This window comes from Strigops habroptila, chromosome 3, assembly GCF_004027225.2.
Source record: "Strigops habroptila isolate Jane chromosome 3, bStrHab1.2.pri, whole genome shotgun sequence".
NCBI lineage: Eukaryota > Metazoa > Chordata > Aves > Psittaciformes > Psittacidae > Strigops > Strigops habroptila.
Window position 1 is genome coordinate 35,052,932 of NC_044279.2, and position 20,646 is coordinate 35,073,577.

The 20,646-nt window shown below is 36.8% G+C and overlaps 1 protein-coding gene across 12 annotated transcripts in view; it reads left to right on the forward strand.

Annotated features, from left to right (window-relative positions):
• The window catches only part of MON2 (MON2 homolog, regulator of endosome-to-Golgi trafficking), a 96,248-nt gene that overhangs the window by 60,689 nt on the left and 14,913 nt on the right, over positions 1 to 20,646 (forward strand). For 5 of the 12 annotated variants that reach the window (XM_030480376.1, XM_030480364.1, XM_030480375.1 and 2 more), the window contains 5 exons: positions 2,637 to 2,697; positions 3,976 to 4,099; positions 4,652 to 4,859; positions 5,695 to 5,777; positions 7,639 to 7,781. In XM_030480376.1, coding sequence (XP_030336236.1) covers positions 2,637 to 2,697; positions 3,976 to 4,099; positions 4,652 to 4,859; positions 5,695 to 5,777; positions 7,639 to 7,781 — 619 coding nt within the window. Of the gene's footprint in view, positions 1 to 2,636; positions 2,698 to 3,975; positions 4,100 to 4,651; positions 4,860 to 5,694; positions 5,778 to 7,638; positions 9,855 to 13,617; positions 14,178 to 14,215; positions 16,076 to 20,646 lie in introns of those variants that run through there. The other 7 variants (XM_030480371.1, XM_030480374.1, XM_030480369.1 and 4 more) reach the window with 5 other exon arrangements.

A 20,646-nucleotide genomic window follows, 5' to 3' on the forward strand; every position in this document is an offset into this window, starting at 1 on the left:
TCGGTCAGTGGGTGGTGAGCAATTTTATCCTCTCCCCTTGTTATTTCACTAATCATTATTATCATTGGTGGTAGCAGCAGTGGTTTTGTATTATACCTTAGTTGCGGGACTGCTCTTATCTCAACCTGTGGGAGTTACATTCTTCCAATTCAACTCCCCATCCCTCCGGGAGCAGGGGGAGGAAAAAGGGAGGGCGTGAGCGAGCGGCTGCGTGGTTCTGAGTTACCGGCTGGGCTCAAACCACAACACTGCCCTTATGAGGGCAAGCCTGGCACAGGTCCACAGTCGTATATTTGGCAGCTGCTTTGCCTGAGCACGTGCTTAGTTCTGAATTACCCACCACATGTCTGTTGCTTCCTCAGGGGGGGATGATGACATAACATGGGGTGGAGGAAAAGCTGGGGGCTGGGGAGGGAGTTTGGGAATAAGGGAAAGGATGCCAGTCTGCTTGTCGCTGCAATACTGCACGGGTTCTGCTGCTTGCAGAACAGCTTGGTGCTTTGTTCAGTCCGGAGCTCTGTTTCCTTGCATCTGCCTATTCTGCCATAAATTAGGCAGGGAATGTTGTGGCAGATTGACTCTATCATTTTCCTTCCTTCTCAATAGTGACCATCCTGTGCACTTAATCAGATGGTTTCTCTGGATTAAAAAAACCCAGCAAACATACCATCATGTATTTTAAGATGCATGATAGCACAAAAGCATACACAGTAGCAGCAAGTTGAAGTACCACCAATCTTAATTCCAGTATTTCTAACCATTCCTTTCAAGTGGTTAAATTACCAAACTGATCCTCAGCTTGAAGATGTTACATAGTTATTTTAAAAAGACAGAAAGTACATGAAAAGGAGAGAATTTAATATATGAAATTATATTGACTCTTTATAATGCCTTCTCTCTGATTTTTGTTGTTAATGCCACTGGTTATTGCATTAGCTGTAGTAACATGTTACCTTCAGTGCAAATCAGACACTATGGAAAAACTGAACCCACAATCCAGTGGGTTTTGCAACTGTCTTTCAATTTCAGAGAGGCATAGGCATGAGGATTCGAACTTCTGCTCTGAGAAAAATAAAAACAGCATAACTAGGTCAGAACAGACACATATCTAGACCTGTCTGCTGTACCTGTTGGATTAGTGGGATACCTACGGAAGAGTGCAAGGTGACTACACAGTCATATTTTCATGATATGCTACTTCAGCCTCCCAATTTATGTAGCTCAGACAGGTTTTGTACAGGTTGTCATTGGCTCATAATTGATTTTTCTTCTAATAATTTCACTAACTGTATGTTGAATCTGTGTAGATTTTAGCAGGCAATCCTATGATTATGGGACTATAAGAGAGGTATTTCAGAGTTTATCTATTTTGTGAAGTATCTTCTTTGATACTTCTTTCTTCTTTCTGCTCGAAGTGCAGTAGAAGCAGATCCATAAAGCAAAACAGTTCATGATGAGGGCCCTTCACCTGCAGAGTGCTCACTTTAGGGTGTTTTTAGGTGTTTGATTTCAGAGTAGCTCTAGCCTGGCTTTCTGTCATGCAAGCATCTAAGAAAGCTTGGAGTACGTTTTCTGGTTTAGTTTCATCAAAAATTAATCCAGTTCTATGCACTCAGACATGAACCAAGATTTATAAATGGGGATGTCTAAAAGTTTAACTTGAAAAGCCCATGTCTGATCCAAAACTAAAAACACTGGTGTAGGTGTATCAGCTGAAATTGTTGATTGCTGTCTAAGTAGGAGTCCTTTACTCTTTCTGTCCTGCTGAGGAGATTGGCCCAGTAACTCAGCAGAAGCATAATCCAGCAAAGGAAGTGAATTTGAATTCACTGAATGGATAATCCAGTAAGTACAAGTAAAGACTTCACCAGAGAAAAATGCATGACTGATGATTGGCAGAAAATTTCCAATCAAATGATACAAGATTTTCAAATTTACAAGGAGGTAGGGTAGGATCTTGTAAAGTATTGGGTAATTTTCATTGTTGAATCACTTCTGGAACATTTCATCAGTAAATGGATTTTTGTTACAATGGAAGAACTGCAGAAAGTTCTGAATTTCTTCAAAATTATTGTTTGTAAAATGAGTTTGTCTCTTCATAAAATTCATTAAGAATAAGAACAAATATATTATTTCAGTTATCAAGGAAAAAGACAAAGAAATGTCCCATTAATGAAAAGCATATATCATTAATGCAGAAGAAAATATAAAACAAAAATTAAGTTTTTTACAGATATACTGCTGAAAATCAAAACTCTTCTATCTTGCATACTGAGAGAAAAGTAAAATCTAAAAACCGTGATTCCCTTCACAGACTCATCTAAACAGATATTGTGACTTTTGCATAGACAAGAGAGATTACTTTGAGATGCATATGACAGGTGGTGTTGGTGACACAAGTCCTGTATCAGGTGCATCAGTTGTAACTATTTAATTTTAGTATTTTACTACTTTTTCCTTTGAATCTTTTTTATCATCATTATTCATAAGATGTTATTCTAAAAATGCTAATCATTACCACATAGTAGTACCAATTTGATGTATACAGTAATTTTAAAATGTAATGCATTTTCCCATACTTATCTCCTTACACATGTTGTGAATTTAGAAGTATAACATAGTATGTTTATTTTTAGTACACCTCCTGATAATCTCTCAATTCAAGAATTTCAGAAGAATGAGAGTATTGATGTTGAGGTAAGGAGACTATAACAAACATAGTCAAACATAATGAGATAGTGACATTCACAGATTGCATTTGGTTCTGAAATAATTGTTTTAGAAGTTACCCTTTCGTTATTTTTCCTGTGATACTGTTTTCCTTTTTGAAAATAAGACAGGAAATTCATAGGCTCAGAATTCAGCTGCTTCAGGGTTATGCAAAAAGTAGGAAGCAGCATGCCAAAAACTACTTCTTGTCCACTCAAGTTTAAAATGGCATAAAGTTGCTAAACCAGAATATATTTCTGCCTCCAGCCCATTACTTGATTCTTACTATGTTGTTGCCAAGCAATTACACAGGTAATGGTTAACTATGGAGGAAGCTCAGAGTGCTTTCTGTGTTGAGGGGACATTCAGTCAGCCATGACATTGTTGCCCTCCAGGTGTGCTCTCAATACTGAGGAGCTTGTGCATAAATGAAGAAATGATGTCCTGTTTGTGCAGTATGGAGACCTCTATAATTATGAAAGAGATCATGGTTGGTTGGATAAGGCCGAAGAAAATTAAGAGAAGATGATACCTGAATGAAGAGGGACTGGCCCCCTTTCATTCCAGGACAGAAGTGTCGCAGACCAGAGATTAGGGGTACAAAGGGAAAGGAGTTGCAGAGAAAACATGGCAATACGTGTGGGTTTGATCACCTGTCATCTCTCCAGAGTGACAGCTGGGACACAAAGATTTCTGGATGAAAAGCGGGAGCGGTTCTGCCTGCAGTGAGCAGAACTCTGAGGTCTAATGCATTAATTTATGGAGATGTAAACCCACTTTGTTCCTGAATGAGAGCATCAAGACAAGGATAGAAAGCATTTCAGTTAATATGCATTGCCTTAAGCTAATTAACTCACTTGTTCTGCTTTGCAGATGTCACATTGTAAGCATGTGATATATGTGTTAAATGTCATAGTGAGGATTGAATTGGGTGAAGAGAAAGGGAGATTCCCAATATTAGATATTCTCTTTTCAAAACCATAAATTCATTTTGAGGAATATACTTCAAATGTCAGTGGAAATCTAAATTAAAACTGCTTCAGAAATTCTGACGAAAGTGGTGGTGGGAGAAGGTTTATTATATCAAGTTTAATGTTACATGCAAGACCACAGTTTTTGGAGGCATCTGCAAATTTTAAAAGTTAGTATTGGAAGGTGTTATGAAGTTTCATTAGGCATGTCTCTTTTGTTTAATGTTTCTGTATTCTTCATTCTAGAATTACAACTTTAATATTCAGAAAACCAATATATGTAATTTGGTTTTAGGTGGTGCAACTTATCAGCACAGAGATACTGCCATATGCTAATTTTATTCCTAAGGAATTTGTTGGTCAGATAATGACTATGCTCAATAAAGGCTCAATACATTCTCAGTCATCCTCCTTTACAGGTATGGTACTTGAATGACAAAAGATACAGCATTTAAATCTACTAGAAAGTAATGAAAACGTTAAGAGTACTTACTCTGATAAAGACTTGAAGTTCCGTGGCATGCATTCAGTATAGACTGTCTGATATCCAGCTTGTTTTTATAAAATATATTTCATGGAAGTTGCTGAGCATTCCTTGCTGGGTTTTTGGTTTTTGGTTTTTTTTTTTCTGGATTGTACAGTACCAAATATTATGATGTAGAACTGGGGCTGCTGAGTTTTTTTAAAACTGATTTCATATATTTCATTATTAAAGCAATGTCGAGTAGGTGACGTTCCTGAATGTGTTGCATATTTTATCTTTTATTTTTGTAACTATTGTGATTGCAATGTCACAGTAATACATTCTTAGAATGTATTCTTAGTGTTTGTTCTTATCACAAGATCAAGATCTTGTTTAATACTAGAGGAGTGGTAACCTTTTTGCAAAATATAATAAACCAATTGAAATGCAACATTTAGTGTACTGGCATGCACACTGCACAATTAAATATGGCATTTTACTCTTACAGAAGCCGAAATAGATATTCGAATGAGAGAGGAGTTTTCCAAGGTGTGTTTTGAAACACTGCTCCAGTTTTCATTCAGTAATAAAGTCACAACTCCTCAGGAAGGCTACATCTCTAGAATGGCACTCTCTGTGCTCTTAAAAAGGTCACAGGATGTATTGCATCGCTACATAGAAGATGAGAGATTGAGTGGCAAATGTCCTCTTCCACGGTATGTACACTGTCTTTAGGAAATGAAAGGTATTACCAGTACTTTGAGAAGAAGGTTGCGTTCAGAATATCACTCAATCATTGAAAAAGATACTGTGTGTGGGGGGGTGGTAAAGTTTAAAGGCAGGGAAATGTTTATGGTGAAGATACTTCAAAGAAAATGTTGATACCAATTTTTTGTTGAAAAAGCTTTAAATAATAATGGTCATATTCAGTTCTGTTACATAGACACCAAGAATGTGACTTAGTAACTAACACTTTCAGTTACTGAAACAACGTTTCTGATATCTGTAACATAATATTTCTGAAATCTGATTTTCCTGTATTCCCATTAGAGCTATGTATAGTTTATAAATTGAGAGCTGGAGTCTCCGCAATAATGAGATAATATATCAGAACAGCAACATTGTGAATCATTGCTCAAGTAACTATTCTTGAAGTAGAAAAATTGACCAAAGTACCAGGAAATTCTTTAAAATGGGAACTTCCTGAAATTTCACTCAACTTTTAAAGATTTTGATTATGGATTATTAAATTGATTATTTTCATGTTACAGTTAATCAGGTAATGGGTACATGAGTATTTTCAGATTGAGATGTGAACGCATTATTTTCCAGTATCAAATTTATTCTATCCTAGCTGATACCAGTGGTGGTGGGAAAGTTAAAGACAAATGATAACCTTAGTCTCTAAATATCTGGTTTTTGGTAGGCTTTATTGTAGCTGTTTCCATTACGTGGGTTGGGGTTTTTTTTAATGTTGTGTAGGTTTCACAGAAAACTTTTATTCTTGAGACAAAAATGAGTAATTGACTGTTTGCATTTTTTCCTTTGTAGGCAACAAGTAACAGAAATCATATTTGTTTTAAAAGCTGTCAGCACTCTCATAGATTCACTTAAAAAAACTCAACCTGAAAATGGTAAGTTATTGTTAAACAACACAGCTCTAAACAAGATAACATTATATCTGCCACAAAAACCTATTTATTATGTCCTGTAGTAATTTTCACACAAATATGAAGGAAAAGTGTAATCTGTAAGATTCAGTATTTTGCAATTCTATGTATATGTAGGTGGCAGGTAGACTGGAAAAAAAAAAAAACCACAAAGTTTTTCCAGTATACCTAAAAGTAGAAGGTCCTAAGATATGTTTAGTAAAATCAAAAGCTTCAATTTATGGTGTCTTTTCTTAGATAGAGCTTGGTGTCTTCTGAAAACAAACAAAAAAACCTTCTATACAATGTTAATAGAATTCTTAAATATACTTAGTCTTGCTAGATCCCTTTTTCTTCTCATAACTATGGATCACTATGGATCACTTTTGTATAGGTGCACTGTGCAATTAAAGGGGTGGTATACAAGTTAAAAGCATGGGCAGGCAGTAAGATACTTTGAACTCATGGTCTTGCTTTCCCTCTCTTTCTGCTGTAGTACCTCCTGTCCCCTGTATTGAGAAAGATGCCTTAGCTCACTGATGTCCAAGTAGATGGTGGTCAGATGTGTTTAAAGGGCTGAATTAAATGGAACACCTCAATTTCATTTACAGTCATGTATCCTGTTCCTTCTGTAAGCTGCAGCCACTGTGTGCATAGAGAGTTCCCACCAGAAAACTTAGTCAGGTGTCTTTGTTAAAACAGCTATGTTGGACTCTGAAATTCTGTCAGAATTGCATATACAACACCCCTCTACCCCCCTGCTTTCAATACTGTGAGGAACAGAAAAAGCCTTTCAATCCTCAAACCAACCAACCAACCAACTAGCCAGAAAAACACATGCAGGTGGGTTTCCTGAAAGAGGCAGTGCTCGCCTGAAGCATCACTGAGCAGCCAGATTTATGATCATGTGGTTTCCAAAGCTGATGGAAAAAAGGCTGAGGGCAGGACTATGCCAGAATGCAGAAAGCCTTTTGGCTTTTGCCCTGAAGGCAACTGAAGAGCTACTTTGGTGGGCCTTTCTCTTAGAGGGGTAGAATAGCCAACTCAGCTGGACTGTTCCCCACGTCCCTCTTCCTGCAATAAGAGAAATTCTTCACCTGGTCCATATATGGCAGTGATTGCCAAACCTCTTAGTTTCTTACGAAGGGAACCACTGGTCAAATTAGAGAATCACTTTAGTCCCACTTGTAGCTTTTAATAATTTTATTTCTTTTAAGAAAATTATTAACATTGACTGAAATCAGGGGTTTGTTCAGATAAGCAAGGAAGTGACATAATAAATAGGATACATGCTACAATATTTATTTTCACTTGTTGGACTAACAAACTTTACCATGGATATTTTTGTGTCTCGGTCCAGGGTTTCTCCTTCTGCCTGCTGTAGCTCTTGTAATCTGGAATGACTTGAAATTAATAGAAGGCCTCATTGCTGAAAAGTTTCCAAAAGTGAAATGTGCATCCAATTCAATTTTCTGTCAATAGCTGAGAAGAGCAGGCAGAAAATATATGTGTATTACAGATTTAATAAAAATATTAGCTTCAGTTTGTCAGTTCTTCATCCAGAAAACACAGTGAATGACTCATATGTAGAAACACAGGTGTGTAGCACCATTTTATGGACATCCCATCTGGCTTCCAGCTGCTGCTGCAAAAAGAGTATGGCTTTCCTGTAAAAATCCTACGTCATATCTGAGAGCCGTGTTACAGATGTCGTAGTGTCTCTATAACACTAGGTACCTATGTTTAGATAGCTGAATGTGCCCTTATTTATACAGGTACTGGAAAAATCTGTTATAAGGATTTAGACAGTAGTAAGTGATTCAGTCTGTTCTTGTCTTCCTTGCAGTTGATGCTAATACATGGGCACAAGTTATTGCCTTGTACCCGACCTTAGTAGAATGTATCACCTGCTCCTCCTCGGAAGTGTGCTCTGCTCTGAAAGAGGCACTCGTTCCCTTTAAGGACTTCATGCATCCACCAGCATCCAAGGTACAGAATGGAGAGTCTTGACCCCGTAAAACTACTTTTTTATTCTTGAAGGAAAAAAAAAGTATCCAAAAATGTTTGTTCCCGGGTGAAGTTTCTCTGAGGAAATCTCTTGTGACCAGTACTTTGGCAACCAGTGCTGACTGCCTTTTAACTGTACTAACAAGAGCTCAGTAATTCATGAATACAGGCTATATCTCAAAGGTTCCGGAGTGAGTAGCAGTGCAAACCTTTAATAAATTTAACTGAATAGTTGGAATCATTTATAACCTAATGTACTTGCTACAGTATCTTGAAGTGGTGATTGAAAAGTGGGCTTATGTACAGCTTGTTGTGTATGTGTTAATGATGTAATTAAAAATATTTCAATTCAGTCAGATTTATTAGGCTGGTGTTTTGCACCCTTTTTTTGAAGTACGAATTGTACTAAAATTTTATGCAAGATAGTACTGTAACATTCCATATATCTGTAACCAGCCTTTGTAAACAAAGGGAACTGATATACTTGTGTGTATAATAAATGGTACAGTTCTGTATAAAATAGTTGCATTTATTATTTAAATTCTTTTTAAAATATTGATAATGTTAAATGCTCTAAAATGTATTTATTATAAGTTGTATGCTTGCATTTTTACTTACAGTTTGCCTTCTAAATTGCCAGATATGTTCATTCATATCTGATCATGCTGTTAGTTCTTTTGCTTAATTGAATGTATCTTCTCTGTGGCCATCGGACATCTAACAAAGAGGGTCATATGACAAAGGAAGCAGTCAGTAGTCTGCTATCTCAAACTTCGCAGTAGTTGACCTGAAGTAAGTTTGAATATGCAGAAATCCACTGTAGCATTTCAACACTACCATACCTCACTTCATAATATATTTGTTTCAAGACATTTGTTCTACTCAACTCTGACCATTTTTGGAGTTGCAGCCTTGCTTTAAAAAAAAATCACCTTATTTGAGGTTTGTGAGCCTCTCTTGACCTTCTTGGCAAGTATCACAGTCTTTGAATCATGACCCAGGAAAGGTGATTTCAAATTTCTGAAATACTTGGCTGTAATATTTTGTTCAATATTTTTAAGTGCTTTGTTTTGTAATGTCTTTTCAACCCCCAAAAATTGTTCTAATCTTTTAATTATAAACTGTGTCTGATACAAAACCATGAGAAGTGTATTTTTGAAGATACTCATTTAGAAGTGCAGTAAAATTTGTCATTAAGTAAATGTGAGTGTTTCACTTCCACGTAATACACAGTTGAAGCAAACCACTTTTAATAGTATTGTTTTTAACGTTTGTGACTTCGCACTTAAACTCTAATTTAATTATGATTTCAATAATGTTTCATCTGTATTCACATATTTTTAACCTGTGATGTGAAAGCACAAAGGCCGAATGTAAAGAAGACAGGTGCCTTTCTATGGATTTCAGAATTTCAGACCTTACCTTTAGGTTTTTGTTTCTTCAAGTCTTTTGTAGATATTAAAAGAGATTATCATGCCTAAGAAATGGTATTATATCTGTTTGCTTTACACTTTCCTGGCTAAAGGGACATTGGTACATGTGAATAGATGTAAAAGTTACAGGAGCTTCAAGTTGAAGGTGTGATGAAGTGGTCAGGGTTAAAAATACCCTATGTGAATAATGTGATACAAGCCCAGCTTTGAATAGCTTGCTCCCAGAAGGCTCCAGTTTATGATCCTTCTTAAAAGCTTTCTGTTCCAGAGTACCATCAGTATTAAAGAGGCTTCAAGACCTTACATGTTTCTCTGTGACCAAAGTTGCATGGAACTTAATTGTCAAGGGTGGGTCATTTTTAGAGAACACAATTTACATTAAAGAAACAAATCCTTCCCATTAATAGAATTTATGTCAAATAATAGCTGCTTTGGAGGAGCAGTTCCAGTATACGGCAGAACTGGGTCCCACATCCAGATAACAGCATCATCCGTACTCTGAAAATGAAAACCTGGCAAGTGCTCTCCTAATTAGTGGAAGAAAGTCAAGGTCTATGAGGTAATTAAAGAAACAAAGTGTAGGACAGGCAAGAAGGGTATTAATTTGGTTTAGAATACATTATCTTAACCAGGATTTCTGGAAAGAGGTGTACAGACCTGGGTGAGTTTGTTTCTAATTAGTTTCTAATGGGTTTTTCAGTGATAACACAGACACATTCTGTCCAATGAAGCAAATCTTCAGCAGTATCTGTGTTTTGAAATGGGGGTGTGTAAGTCTTTCCTGACTCTAGAGGTCAGACTACCACCTGTGGACATTAATCTTCAAAGAGTTTTGAAATAAACTAACAATGAGCTAATTTTCCTTCCTTTCCTCTTAATTACAAAATTAGTGATACCTGCTATTTAGGGCATGTTTTGGACATGCAAACTGAGGTTGACCATATTCAAACTGCTTTCTGGTATTTTGTATGAATAGTCTGAGAACTAAAAGCTATTTAGTTTAGAAAAGAGGTTTTTCATTGGCTAATTTTGTCCGTGAATAAGAATTATTCCCTGTTCTGTGCCTTCTTGTCCAACACTTTTATTTCTTCCAACTTGAAGTATCATCTTCTTTTTTCTATTTGTACTTTTTCCTAAATATTCTTAGGGTTCCTTTAATGCAAACAGCATTTTTTAATATTTAAATTTCACATTTTTACATGTTTCTAGCAAGGTAAATGTTCCTGAGGAGATTTAATTTAATGTTACCTACTGAGTAGGCCCATATCTAAGTTCTATTCAAGTCTGTAGGGTTGCTTAGTCATGAGAAGTAAAACATGTGGATGTTCTCAGGCTTGGGGTCTGCATTGTGTCACTGAAATCAGCTGGAAAAGGGGTACAGCTGACTGTATGGAAATAAGTTAAAAGAGAAGCTTACTGAATATAATCACAACCCTCGCTTTTTTCCTTCTTCCCAACTTTAAAAAAGACATGGATTGGGAATCCAAAGAGAAAATGTGAGGGTCTTACAGATTATTCGAAGGTTCATATCAAGAATTCGGATTACTGGAGAAAACTTCTATGTCTCAATGCCGTGACCATTGCCTTAATGTACACAAGGATTTAACATTGCATAGTAACTCTGATTTAAGAAAAATGAACAGAGAAGCTACGAATTTCTTATAAGAAGTCTTAATTCTTAGAAGTAACCTACAGTAGTTACTTGCTTATCATCAGAGATGCTTATTTAACTGGACATCCATTTTGTTCCCTTGTACATGTGTCTGCTTCCCTACCAGATTTATTGATGATCTGTGGAATTTTACTGGACATTAAGCCACATGGAATACATGGTCACAGTTATTTACAAGAGCAAGTACGAGCACGTTTGTGAAACTTCAGTAGTTTATCATTGTATCCTGCAGATGGGGTGGTTTTTTCACCCAGGTTGAGTTGTATCTTCTTGCCAAAAGGCAAACCTTCTCATAACTGGGTCTGAACTTTTCAGGCAAGATATTTTCAGATTATGTGGTGACAATGCTAGAATGTTCCAGCTGTGTCCTTACATATAGCAGTGAGTTCTGCTGTCATCCTCTTCTCTTTTCCTGTTTGGTTGGGTTTTTGGTTTTTTTTACTTCATGATAATGCAAAAAAATCAGAATAATTTCATATTGCAGTTGAGACAAAAGCATTTTTCTATAGTACCTCTATACAGAATCATAAAATAGTTTGGGTTGGAAGGGACCTTCAAAGGTTATCTAGTCCAACCCCCCTGCAATGAGCAGGGACATCTTTAACTAGATAAGGTTGCTTAGAACCACATCCAGCCTGGCTGTGAAGATTTCCATGCCACTCACAACATTCTCCTTCCAGTGTTTTTGAAGTTTTACTTGTTCTGACAAAAGAATGTAGATCTACATCTACAGTTCACTTTATATGCCCTGGTATTCATATAAACTTGAGACTTTGCTCACTGTTACAAAATGTGAACTAGCAAGTCTAGTCAGGGTTCTTCTGTTTTCTTTTTCACCCTAAACAAATTGTAACATGCATTTTAGAATATTGTTTAGCCTTGTTCTTAATATTGTCCATACAGGTATTTTATGTTTGTTTATTTTTCTTGAAAATAGTATTTTGGAAATTTACTATATGTGGAATAAACTATATAGGAATAAATCAAATAAAAATATTAATATTTACAGTTTATAAAGTTATCTTCTACAGTCATGTAGAATAAAAAATAAATTTTTTGTAATTCTTTTTTTAAGCGTTGGGCCATGAAAGTGATGAGGTCCATGAAGTTAACGCTTTTGTTTATGCAAGCAGTTAGGGCTCCTGTAGTAGTTATTTATCCTGTATAAGTGGATATCTAGTGCAAGACTAAACATTTATTGGGGAAGCAGAGTGAATCGTTACTGCTTCACACCTATGTCAGCAATGAAATAAAAAAAAAAGCCCAACTGAAGCATGAATGTCACCTGTCTGTTGGAACGGATTATGTGCTATTCCTTTGGACTTTGAGACCATTTGCAGTTGTTCCAAATGTAGCACTATAGAATTCCTTGTTTCTTTGAGGTTTCTTCATGTTACTGTTCAGATCAGGAGGACTTCATGAGCTGTGCACATAAGCAAGAATTCATTCTAACCAGGTAGTTGCTGGTTTCTCCTTGATTTTTTTTTTTTTAATTTTTTTTATTTTTTTTGTGCTAAGCTAAATTTAAAGATACATGTTGGTTTGGGGCTGGCGTTTTTTCTTTTATTTTTTTTTTCTCTTTAGCAAGAAAGCAGTCAGTTATTTCTGAGTCATGAATGTTGCTTGAGCTCTACAGAACAGTCCTATGATGAGTTTTTGCCACTAAGCAATCAATCTGGTAGACGTTTTATTTCCTTTCTCTCTCTCTAAACTAGTACTGACTGGCTTAAGATGGGAATCCATTCATGGACATTTGTCTGAGCTTTTTATGTTACTAAACTTGAGCTAATCTAATGCAATACTCAGAATTTCCAGCCTTTGTCCAAGAGCACAGCTCTGCTCCTGGAAAGGAACCTGAAAAGCCAATGCTAAAAATTTTGACTGTATGAGACTGGCTTGCTTAAAAACAAATTTGCAATAGATATTACCATTAGCAGAAATGCCCCTAGTTACCAGGGATGCAGAAATTTCAGAAAATAAAATACGCTGTATTTTCTGTCCATCTATTCTGATCTTTCATTCTGTTATTGTTCTCCATGTCACATCTCAAAGGGGAAGGGGAGTATCCCAAAACGTTACAGTTTGTGTACATGCACATAGTATGTGTATAGTGTTGTGAAGAAATCAGCTTATGAAAATGTGGCTTGTGTGGTACTAGTGAGTAACATTTTTCTCCCCCCTTAGCTTAGTAAACTGGGATTGTGTTGCTTTAAGAATTCTCAGAAATGCCTTCTAGTTCTATTGATAAAATATTCTAAGATAATGTATGCTGTTCATTATGAGCATTATGGTTTGGTACAAAACAAATTTCTCTTTTAACAAGTGGTGTGTGTACATGCAGGTGAGATTCAGAATTTTCATCTCTAGCATCTTCAGGTAAAAATGCTTAGGTAGGTATGAAAACTGCTTGAGACTTCACTCATTCCTGCAGCTTACTAAATAACTCTGTCTATTACAAGGCTAACAGGATATGGAAAGTTTTTCCTGGCTGCAGGTTATGAATAAATTTAGTGAATAAGGTCTGTGCAGTATTTAGTTTATCTCAAGTCTCAGGAAAGAGCTTCTCAAACAGAGAGCTTCAGTAGGACTCTTTCCTCACGTGAAGGTTGTGTCATATTTTAAGAACTCATCAAATGTATGTCTTGTTTCATACTTGACTTGTAGTGTTCAGATTTATGTCATATCCGAAGTACCTGATTGCTCTCTAATTTAGGACAGACAGTGCTACATCCTCTAGGAACCAGTTGGTGGGATCAAGAATGACTACATCGGTAGCAAGTGAGGAAAAAATTTGGATGCTTTAAGACAACTTGTGTAAGAAAGTGAAATTAAATATTAATAATTCTTAGAGTAGAGGGAGAACATCAAAATAAAAATCATTCAACTTCAAGAAGGCAGACCACAGAAAATTGACAGGTAAGATCTCACTTCAGACTTGTCTTCTGAAAGAGAGAAACTGAGGAAATAGGACAGTTCCCTAGAGATGTGAAGATCATGACTGAAAGTACATCCCAGTACAGAAGGAGATTAGCTGTAATAAGAGATCAACTCAGTTAAACGAGGAATTGCATTGACTTCAGATACATGGAGGGAAGGCCTATGGAAGGTGGAAATTAAGAACAGGTTAACAGATAAGGATGAAAGTAAATGAGAGGTAACTGTTAACTGACAGAGAATAAACACACAAGTAGTAAAAGATTTGTACTAATGAAAGTGCTAACTACTTAAAAGAGGACAGCTATTGACACAAGGGATTGTGTGTTTTGGTTCAGATTTTCAATTCATGTATTGAATTTTTTTGTTTGTTATAGTGATGACTGATCCAAAAGTCAAAAGTCAACTGCCGTTGTATAGCTCATGCAATTGGTATGAGTGATGAAGACCGAAAAAGCTTACCTAGAAAAAGGAAAACAGGATAGAAAATACCTACGTTTTGTCAAATTGCCTGTGTCTGAAGAATTTCTTCCTGGTACTTTAAAGAACTAATATGAGGACCTTCAGCATTTTAAGATCATCTTTGAAAGCTAGTGTAAATCAAGAGAAGTACCAGATGGCTGAAAGAAAGTAGAAACAGTGTTTTAAGTTTTTAAGGACAAACTGGAGGAGAAGATGGAAACCGTAGATCAACTGACCTGACATCAATTCTTTTTTTTTCCTTTCTTTTCCTGACAAGGAAATATCAAAATCTGCTGTTAACATCAGGAAGATATCTATGACACACATAACAACTGATAAGTATTTGCTATGATCAAGTCACTTAAACCCAGTCTCATTTCCTTTTATGACAAAGTGACAGGTCTTGTGGATGGGGATAAGAACTAGTTGCTAAGTCTTGGTTTTAGTAAGGCTTTGGACACTGTTTCACGTGACTCTTTCATAAGCAAACCCAGGAAACAGTCTAGCCAAGCAGACAAGGCCCTAAAAACAAGTATTAGTTGATCAGGGTCAGAGTGTGCGGATCGGGATTCTACGTGTAGCTTCTCTGAATGCAATAGAAGGATAAAGAAGCGTGCCTACTGTATCAGTACCAAATTGACAGATGTCTTATAATCCTGTTCTGTAGCATACTTGTAACTCTAACATCTCAACTGGCGAAGTGGTTTCCCAAAAACCAGGATGCAGTTCATAAAGATGACTGTGAGATGTTGCTGTTAAGCAGCAGTCAGCTTTTTCCATTTAGTTTTGCCAGCTTTCTTGAATAGAAGACTTGAATTTCAAAACAGTTTTGATGGTTTTCCTTAGAAAATTGCTCCAGTGTTAAAATGGCTGTTGGTGCAAACAGCTGTCAGTTACCACCACCAAAAACTAGATCTGAAAACATGTTTTGCAACGGTTTTTAATAATGGAAATATAAAACAAGTTGTAACATCTTATAAGCAATGGAAAATTAAAATTTTATATAAACTTTCTCACCTGATACATTTTTGTGCATAATCCGTAATCTGATATAATAACATTTAATCTACACAGTGATTGTGTAATCGTCTTTAATCCATCCAGTCAAACTTTATTTCAGTAAATAAATCCATGTTTTTCGGTTATGCATCAAACACCTGATCTCTACTCACGCTGTTTTAAAATATTTCAGCTAACATTGTATTTTATATCTTAAAGAATTAAGCTGTATATTAAAGACAGGATGGAATTATTGCAATAAAAATAGTACTGAGCGATGTTGCCAACAGAATAGGGGGTTTGTGTTGCATTGTGGAATACATCAAATAAGACAACCTACAGTGCATTAGTTATCATCCACTTTCCTGATTGAGAGTGACAGTCAATGTGTCCTATCAGACAGTAACATGCTAAAAACTGATCCTTCTATTTCTGAGCTCCTTATTTAAGCATTTGTCTTGATTATGAAACAGACTCTATAAAAAGGATAAGATACCTATGTATTTACTGTGCTAACTGCAGCATTACATTAGCAAGACATGAGAGTATTCATTGCTCTAATTTATTATCTATGCTTAGAGGAATTGGCAGATAAGCTTATTTTAAAAATCAGTATGATATGCTTTTCTCTGCATGTTAACATGTTTATTCTCACTGGTGGTCCAGGACTTCTTAAGGAATCTTGTTTGTCAGCAGCATAATCCTCTTTTCACCTGAAAAACATGTTCTTTACAGAAGGAACGAGTTAAGTACAGCTACCATCTTTTTCTCTAATCGGAAATACTGCACTGTTGAAACATACTCGAAGGCCTCAGCCCATACTGCCCATCAGTTTAATGTTGTTTAGGATTTTTTGGTCTGTTTTGTTTTCAGAAGGGATTGCCAATAGATAAATAAGAAAGAAACTCCCTTCGCAGTTTTGTTATTGAAGACTCCAATTTTCAAACTTGGAATCATAACTGCTGCTCTCTGCGTACAGAATGTCTGCCTTAAGCCTGGCATGAGTCTCCATGACCAGTGATATTTCCGAAGTTGACAGCTTCAAGACTGCAAAGGCTTGTGAGGATGAGAGACTGTTGGAAACTTGAAACCTGACATTGCCTGGTCTGTTGTTTTTAATGTTAACTATTTCTTACTTGGAAATACTGAAGTTGCCAAGGAATTGCTTATGTTTCTGGCTTCCTTGCCAGCAGACTCACACTCCTTTCCCCCATCATGTCACATAACAGACTAATGCCTGGTCATGAGGGGAGAGACTGAGAGGCTCCATAGAAAAATGGCACCCAAACCCAGATTGCCACCAACAGAGGATCTTTAAAAAGCATAGAGAGCAGTCTGGTTTTGATCAACCTCTCTCATGAGAAAACTTGGAAGGGGACACAAATGTTATGTGCATAGTACTGCTGCCATGTACAAGTACAAAGAACTGGTTTCTGGAGTACATCACAACTATTACTTGCAGATTTGCTTACTGAAAATCTGTTCGTGCCTCAGGGCTTGGCGTTGTAGCATAATGTGGTACTACCTTACCACTAAAATGAGCCCCAGAGTCTGCACAAAGTACTGCCCTAGAACAAATGAGGAAAAATAAACATTTATTTTAGAAAAGACTGATTAAATTAAATATTTTCTCTGAAAATATGAAATCAATAACCTCTGTTATAGCTGTATGCACTATAATCTCTTAAAATTTTAAGCAGCTATGTCTTGCCAAAGTCTTAAAGAGAATGCACTGAAATGATGAATGGAGTAGCACAAAACACCTTCCTCTCCACAGAGCAAGAGTCAGGAAGCAAGTTTTTTGAAGTGCTAAACCACAGTCTGATAGCAGCAGCTGTTTCTTGCAGTTCAATTTCACTTTAACCAGCTCAATTTGAACAACTAGTTCAAACTTGGAAACGGATTAGGAGCTGAAAAAGCTTGGGATTTTTTTTCCTCTTCCATACGTAGGATACATCTGTGAAGGTAAAATCAATTGTATTTAAAAGCTGAAGGCAGTGTAAGCGAGAAACTATCAGTTCTGTCCTCTTTGTTAACATTTATTTCATTAATGTATCCAATACATTTAAAACAGATCAGTCTAAGAAAGAATTATTTTGAATGCCATTTTTCATATTCTGCTTTGCTTCCAAATAGAGTTCTGTGCAAGCTAATGAGGTGTTAATCAAGAAAAAATGTACTCAACTCTTTTGAGATAAAATAAAATGTAACCATTTAGCGTCTATAAGGTATAGACTAATTTTGTGAAGTGTATTCCTTAGTTATAAAAGGTTGCCAATCTTAGTGCAATGACTGTATTTAACTGCAAACAAACATTTAAACAATTGCTAATGAAGTAATAATCTTTTATGAGAGAGAAATACAGATAAGGTTTAAAACACAGCTCCCTGCTTATTTAAATCATCATTAAAAACAAGTCACTTTTGACAGAAATCATTCCTCCTGTAGTCAAACTTGTGAGGAGCAGTATGGAGTGAGAGGCTGTGAGAGGCACAAATTGGATTCCTCTTCTGAGATGTAGGTAACTAAAATTCTGAGGTCTACCCCAAGATTAACTAGCCTGGCTTTCATTTGCAGTCAGGGACGACAAACAGGCAGGCCTAGCAGGAGAGCCATTCCATCCTGAAAGAGGTCACGTAAGCTGCGATGTAGAAGCGCCAGTTCTTGCTACAGGAGCATAGGATAACTACATTAGGCTTAAGCATCTGGTGTTCTGTGGGGTTTTTTCCAGTTTACTTTAGACATTTTGAAATGGGGAAGATGAATCTCTGTCAGTGGCTCAGGCAGGCAGCCACAATAAATGCAACTAACTTTGCTATTGCAATGTGTCAATGGTGTGATAGCTTTCTTGAGCTCCCCTAAGAGCATTTTCTTTGTGTTTTGTTTGTTTGCTTGCTTGCTTTTTTTTTTCCCATGTGTCCTTTGCAGCAGCCTACTCTGAGGCTTGGCTGTTTTTTCCCCTTGGCTAGATGGTATTCAAGTATTTATTTGTTGTATCCTGTCCCTGCAGGGGACAACATGCTATGACTTCCTTGTAGTCATTGCATTAGTCTAAAAACTTAGATGAAGACTTAAAAGCTCAACAGTTACTGTTAGTGTAGAAAATAGAGCTCTTTCTAAATCTTAAATTCTCCTTGCTACTGATCTGTCTTGGTTTTCCATAGGCTCTGCAATTTGATTAAGTACATGACATCACTATATTCAGTGAACTGAACTGAACATTTCTAGCCCTGCTACACTTTGGTACACTCCCCATCAGAGGATTTTTCTGTTTGTTTTTTATATAATATTTAACTGCTGCTTTCTACCAATTGTTTCAGATCAGCAAGGTTACAGTTGCTTCTAATACTTGGTGCCTGAATGCTTATATTTGATGTTTGAATTTCTGACCTCTGAAGAGAAAAAACATTTACTAGTAAAAATGACTTCTCCAAAAGTCTTTGCACATTCATATTCTCAGTAAAGAAGACTTGAATTACTGAAAGTAACTAAGGGCACTAATCCTCAAAGTCTTTCTGAGCTTTGCATTACAGGATGTAGGACAGCATGAGGGAATCAGGAAGGTGGGTGGCTCTGACAAACATTAGGGTCTGGAAGCTTGCTCACTGGTACCTGCATCCATTTGCAGCCTTGCATATTTCTTAACCTTTAAGTTCCCTTTTCATTGCTTTCCAGGGTCTACTTTAATAACTTCTTGGACTTGCAGTTTTCAGATAAATGCAAATCTGAAAAGAAAGTATTGGTGTAGATTGTTCTGATTTGCCACATAATAAATTGTGATGTATGCTGAATATCTGCTGTTATCTTTTAGTGATATCTGATAACAATTTAAAAATACAGTTTTTACACGACAGACTACAACAATTCCCATTAATAAACTTACCAAACTTCTAAGAGATAACAGTATTCTACTGTTGTTTATCTGGCCCTTCTTAAAACAATTAAATTCATCCCAATGATGTGGTTTAAATTTACATTTTACTTTTTGATAGGAAAAAAGGTGTGAAAAGATCTAGCTTTTGCTCCTTAAAAAAAAACAAAAAAACCCCCACAAAAACAAACAAACAAATAAAAAACCCCAAAGCAACCACCAAAACACAATGCTTAAGCTTTCCCAATTTTAGATTGTGTTTCTTTTTCAGAACTGGGTTTTCATGCATATGCCAACTTAACTGAGTAGGAATACAGCATACATTCCTGTGATGCATCCATCTCTTTGTAATACTTTGCCTTTCCTGAGCTGACCTCAAATGGCAGAACAATTAAGTCTTACTGTCCCTGTGAGAAACAGTATTGCACAGCTTTACTGAGGAAAACAATTGGGAGACAGTGGTCTGAAGATCAAGCAGTCCCTTCCAGAACCAGAAGCAAAGGTCTCTGAGTTACTGGATGTTTCCATTTTCTCAGCTGTACAATGTTCTTTAACTTGTCAGTCAGTATCAAAACCATATGTACTTTATAAGCCTTGGCACTTTTTCTCCAATAGCACATCACTGGTTTTAAATGTCTTCTAAACAATTAGTGATGTGATTGTGCCTTGTCGTGGTTTAAAGTACATGCCTTATGCCTAAGATAGGTAACAACTTTAAAAACTGCGAACTACACAAAGTATCTTATGTCTTTTCTGTAAGGTGGCAATGTTTTGGATGCTTCCTAGTGTGACCTTTCTCGACTACAAGTTTGTTGCAAGTTGTCCCCGTAGGCATTGCGTTTTGTTCTCTACATGAACTGGTAGATAGTTTTGCTCTGGGAACTCCTGGACTATGGTGTTTCGTTTGGGGTCTGGCTTCAAGCTGGGTTATTTCCATATTCTGCATCACTGATGTTATACAGTCATTGTAAGCCGGTTTAACTCTTGCAGTCTAATTCCTCTTGTGTAGCTGTGGCTGGTTTTTCAGTACATTGTGTACCTCAGTAAGATGTGTTGGTGGTGAAGGCCAAAACAAACGATAAAAACGTGTAATTTTTGTGACTTCCTAACGAGCTTCACGGTCTTTGAGATCAGTTTCTAGTATGGAGTAATCGTCCTGGGGTCTGTTCCATTTAGAAATGAATGAGCTTCCACGTTTTCTACTTGTATGTGTGTGTATATATATACACACTTTATATTATAGAGTGCAAAACGAATTCTTCTCAAAGCTAAAGCCCACCGCCACCGAACAGTGTTTGCTCTGTGCTTTTCAAGCCCGTCCCATCTCTGCCGTTCCCGCTGCCTCCGCCGTGCCCCACGCTCGCGCCGTCACCCTGCACGAACGGCGGTCTCCGCGCTCCCGTGACCGAACACATGTAACCGGGACGCACGCCGACACCTCCGTGCCGCCCTGCAGCGCTCTCCGCCTGCCCCGGC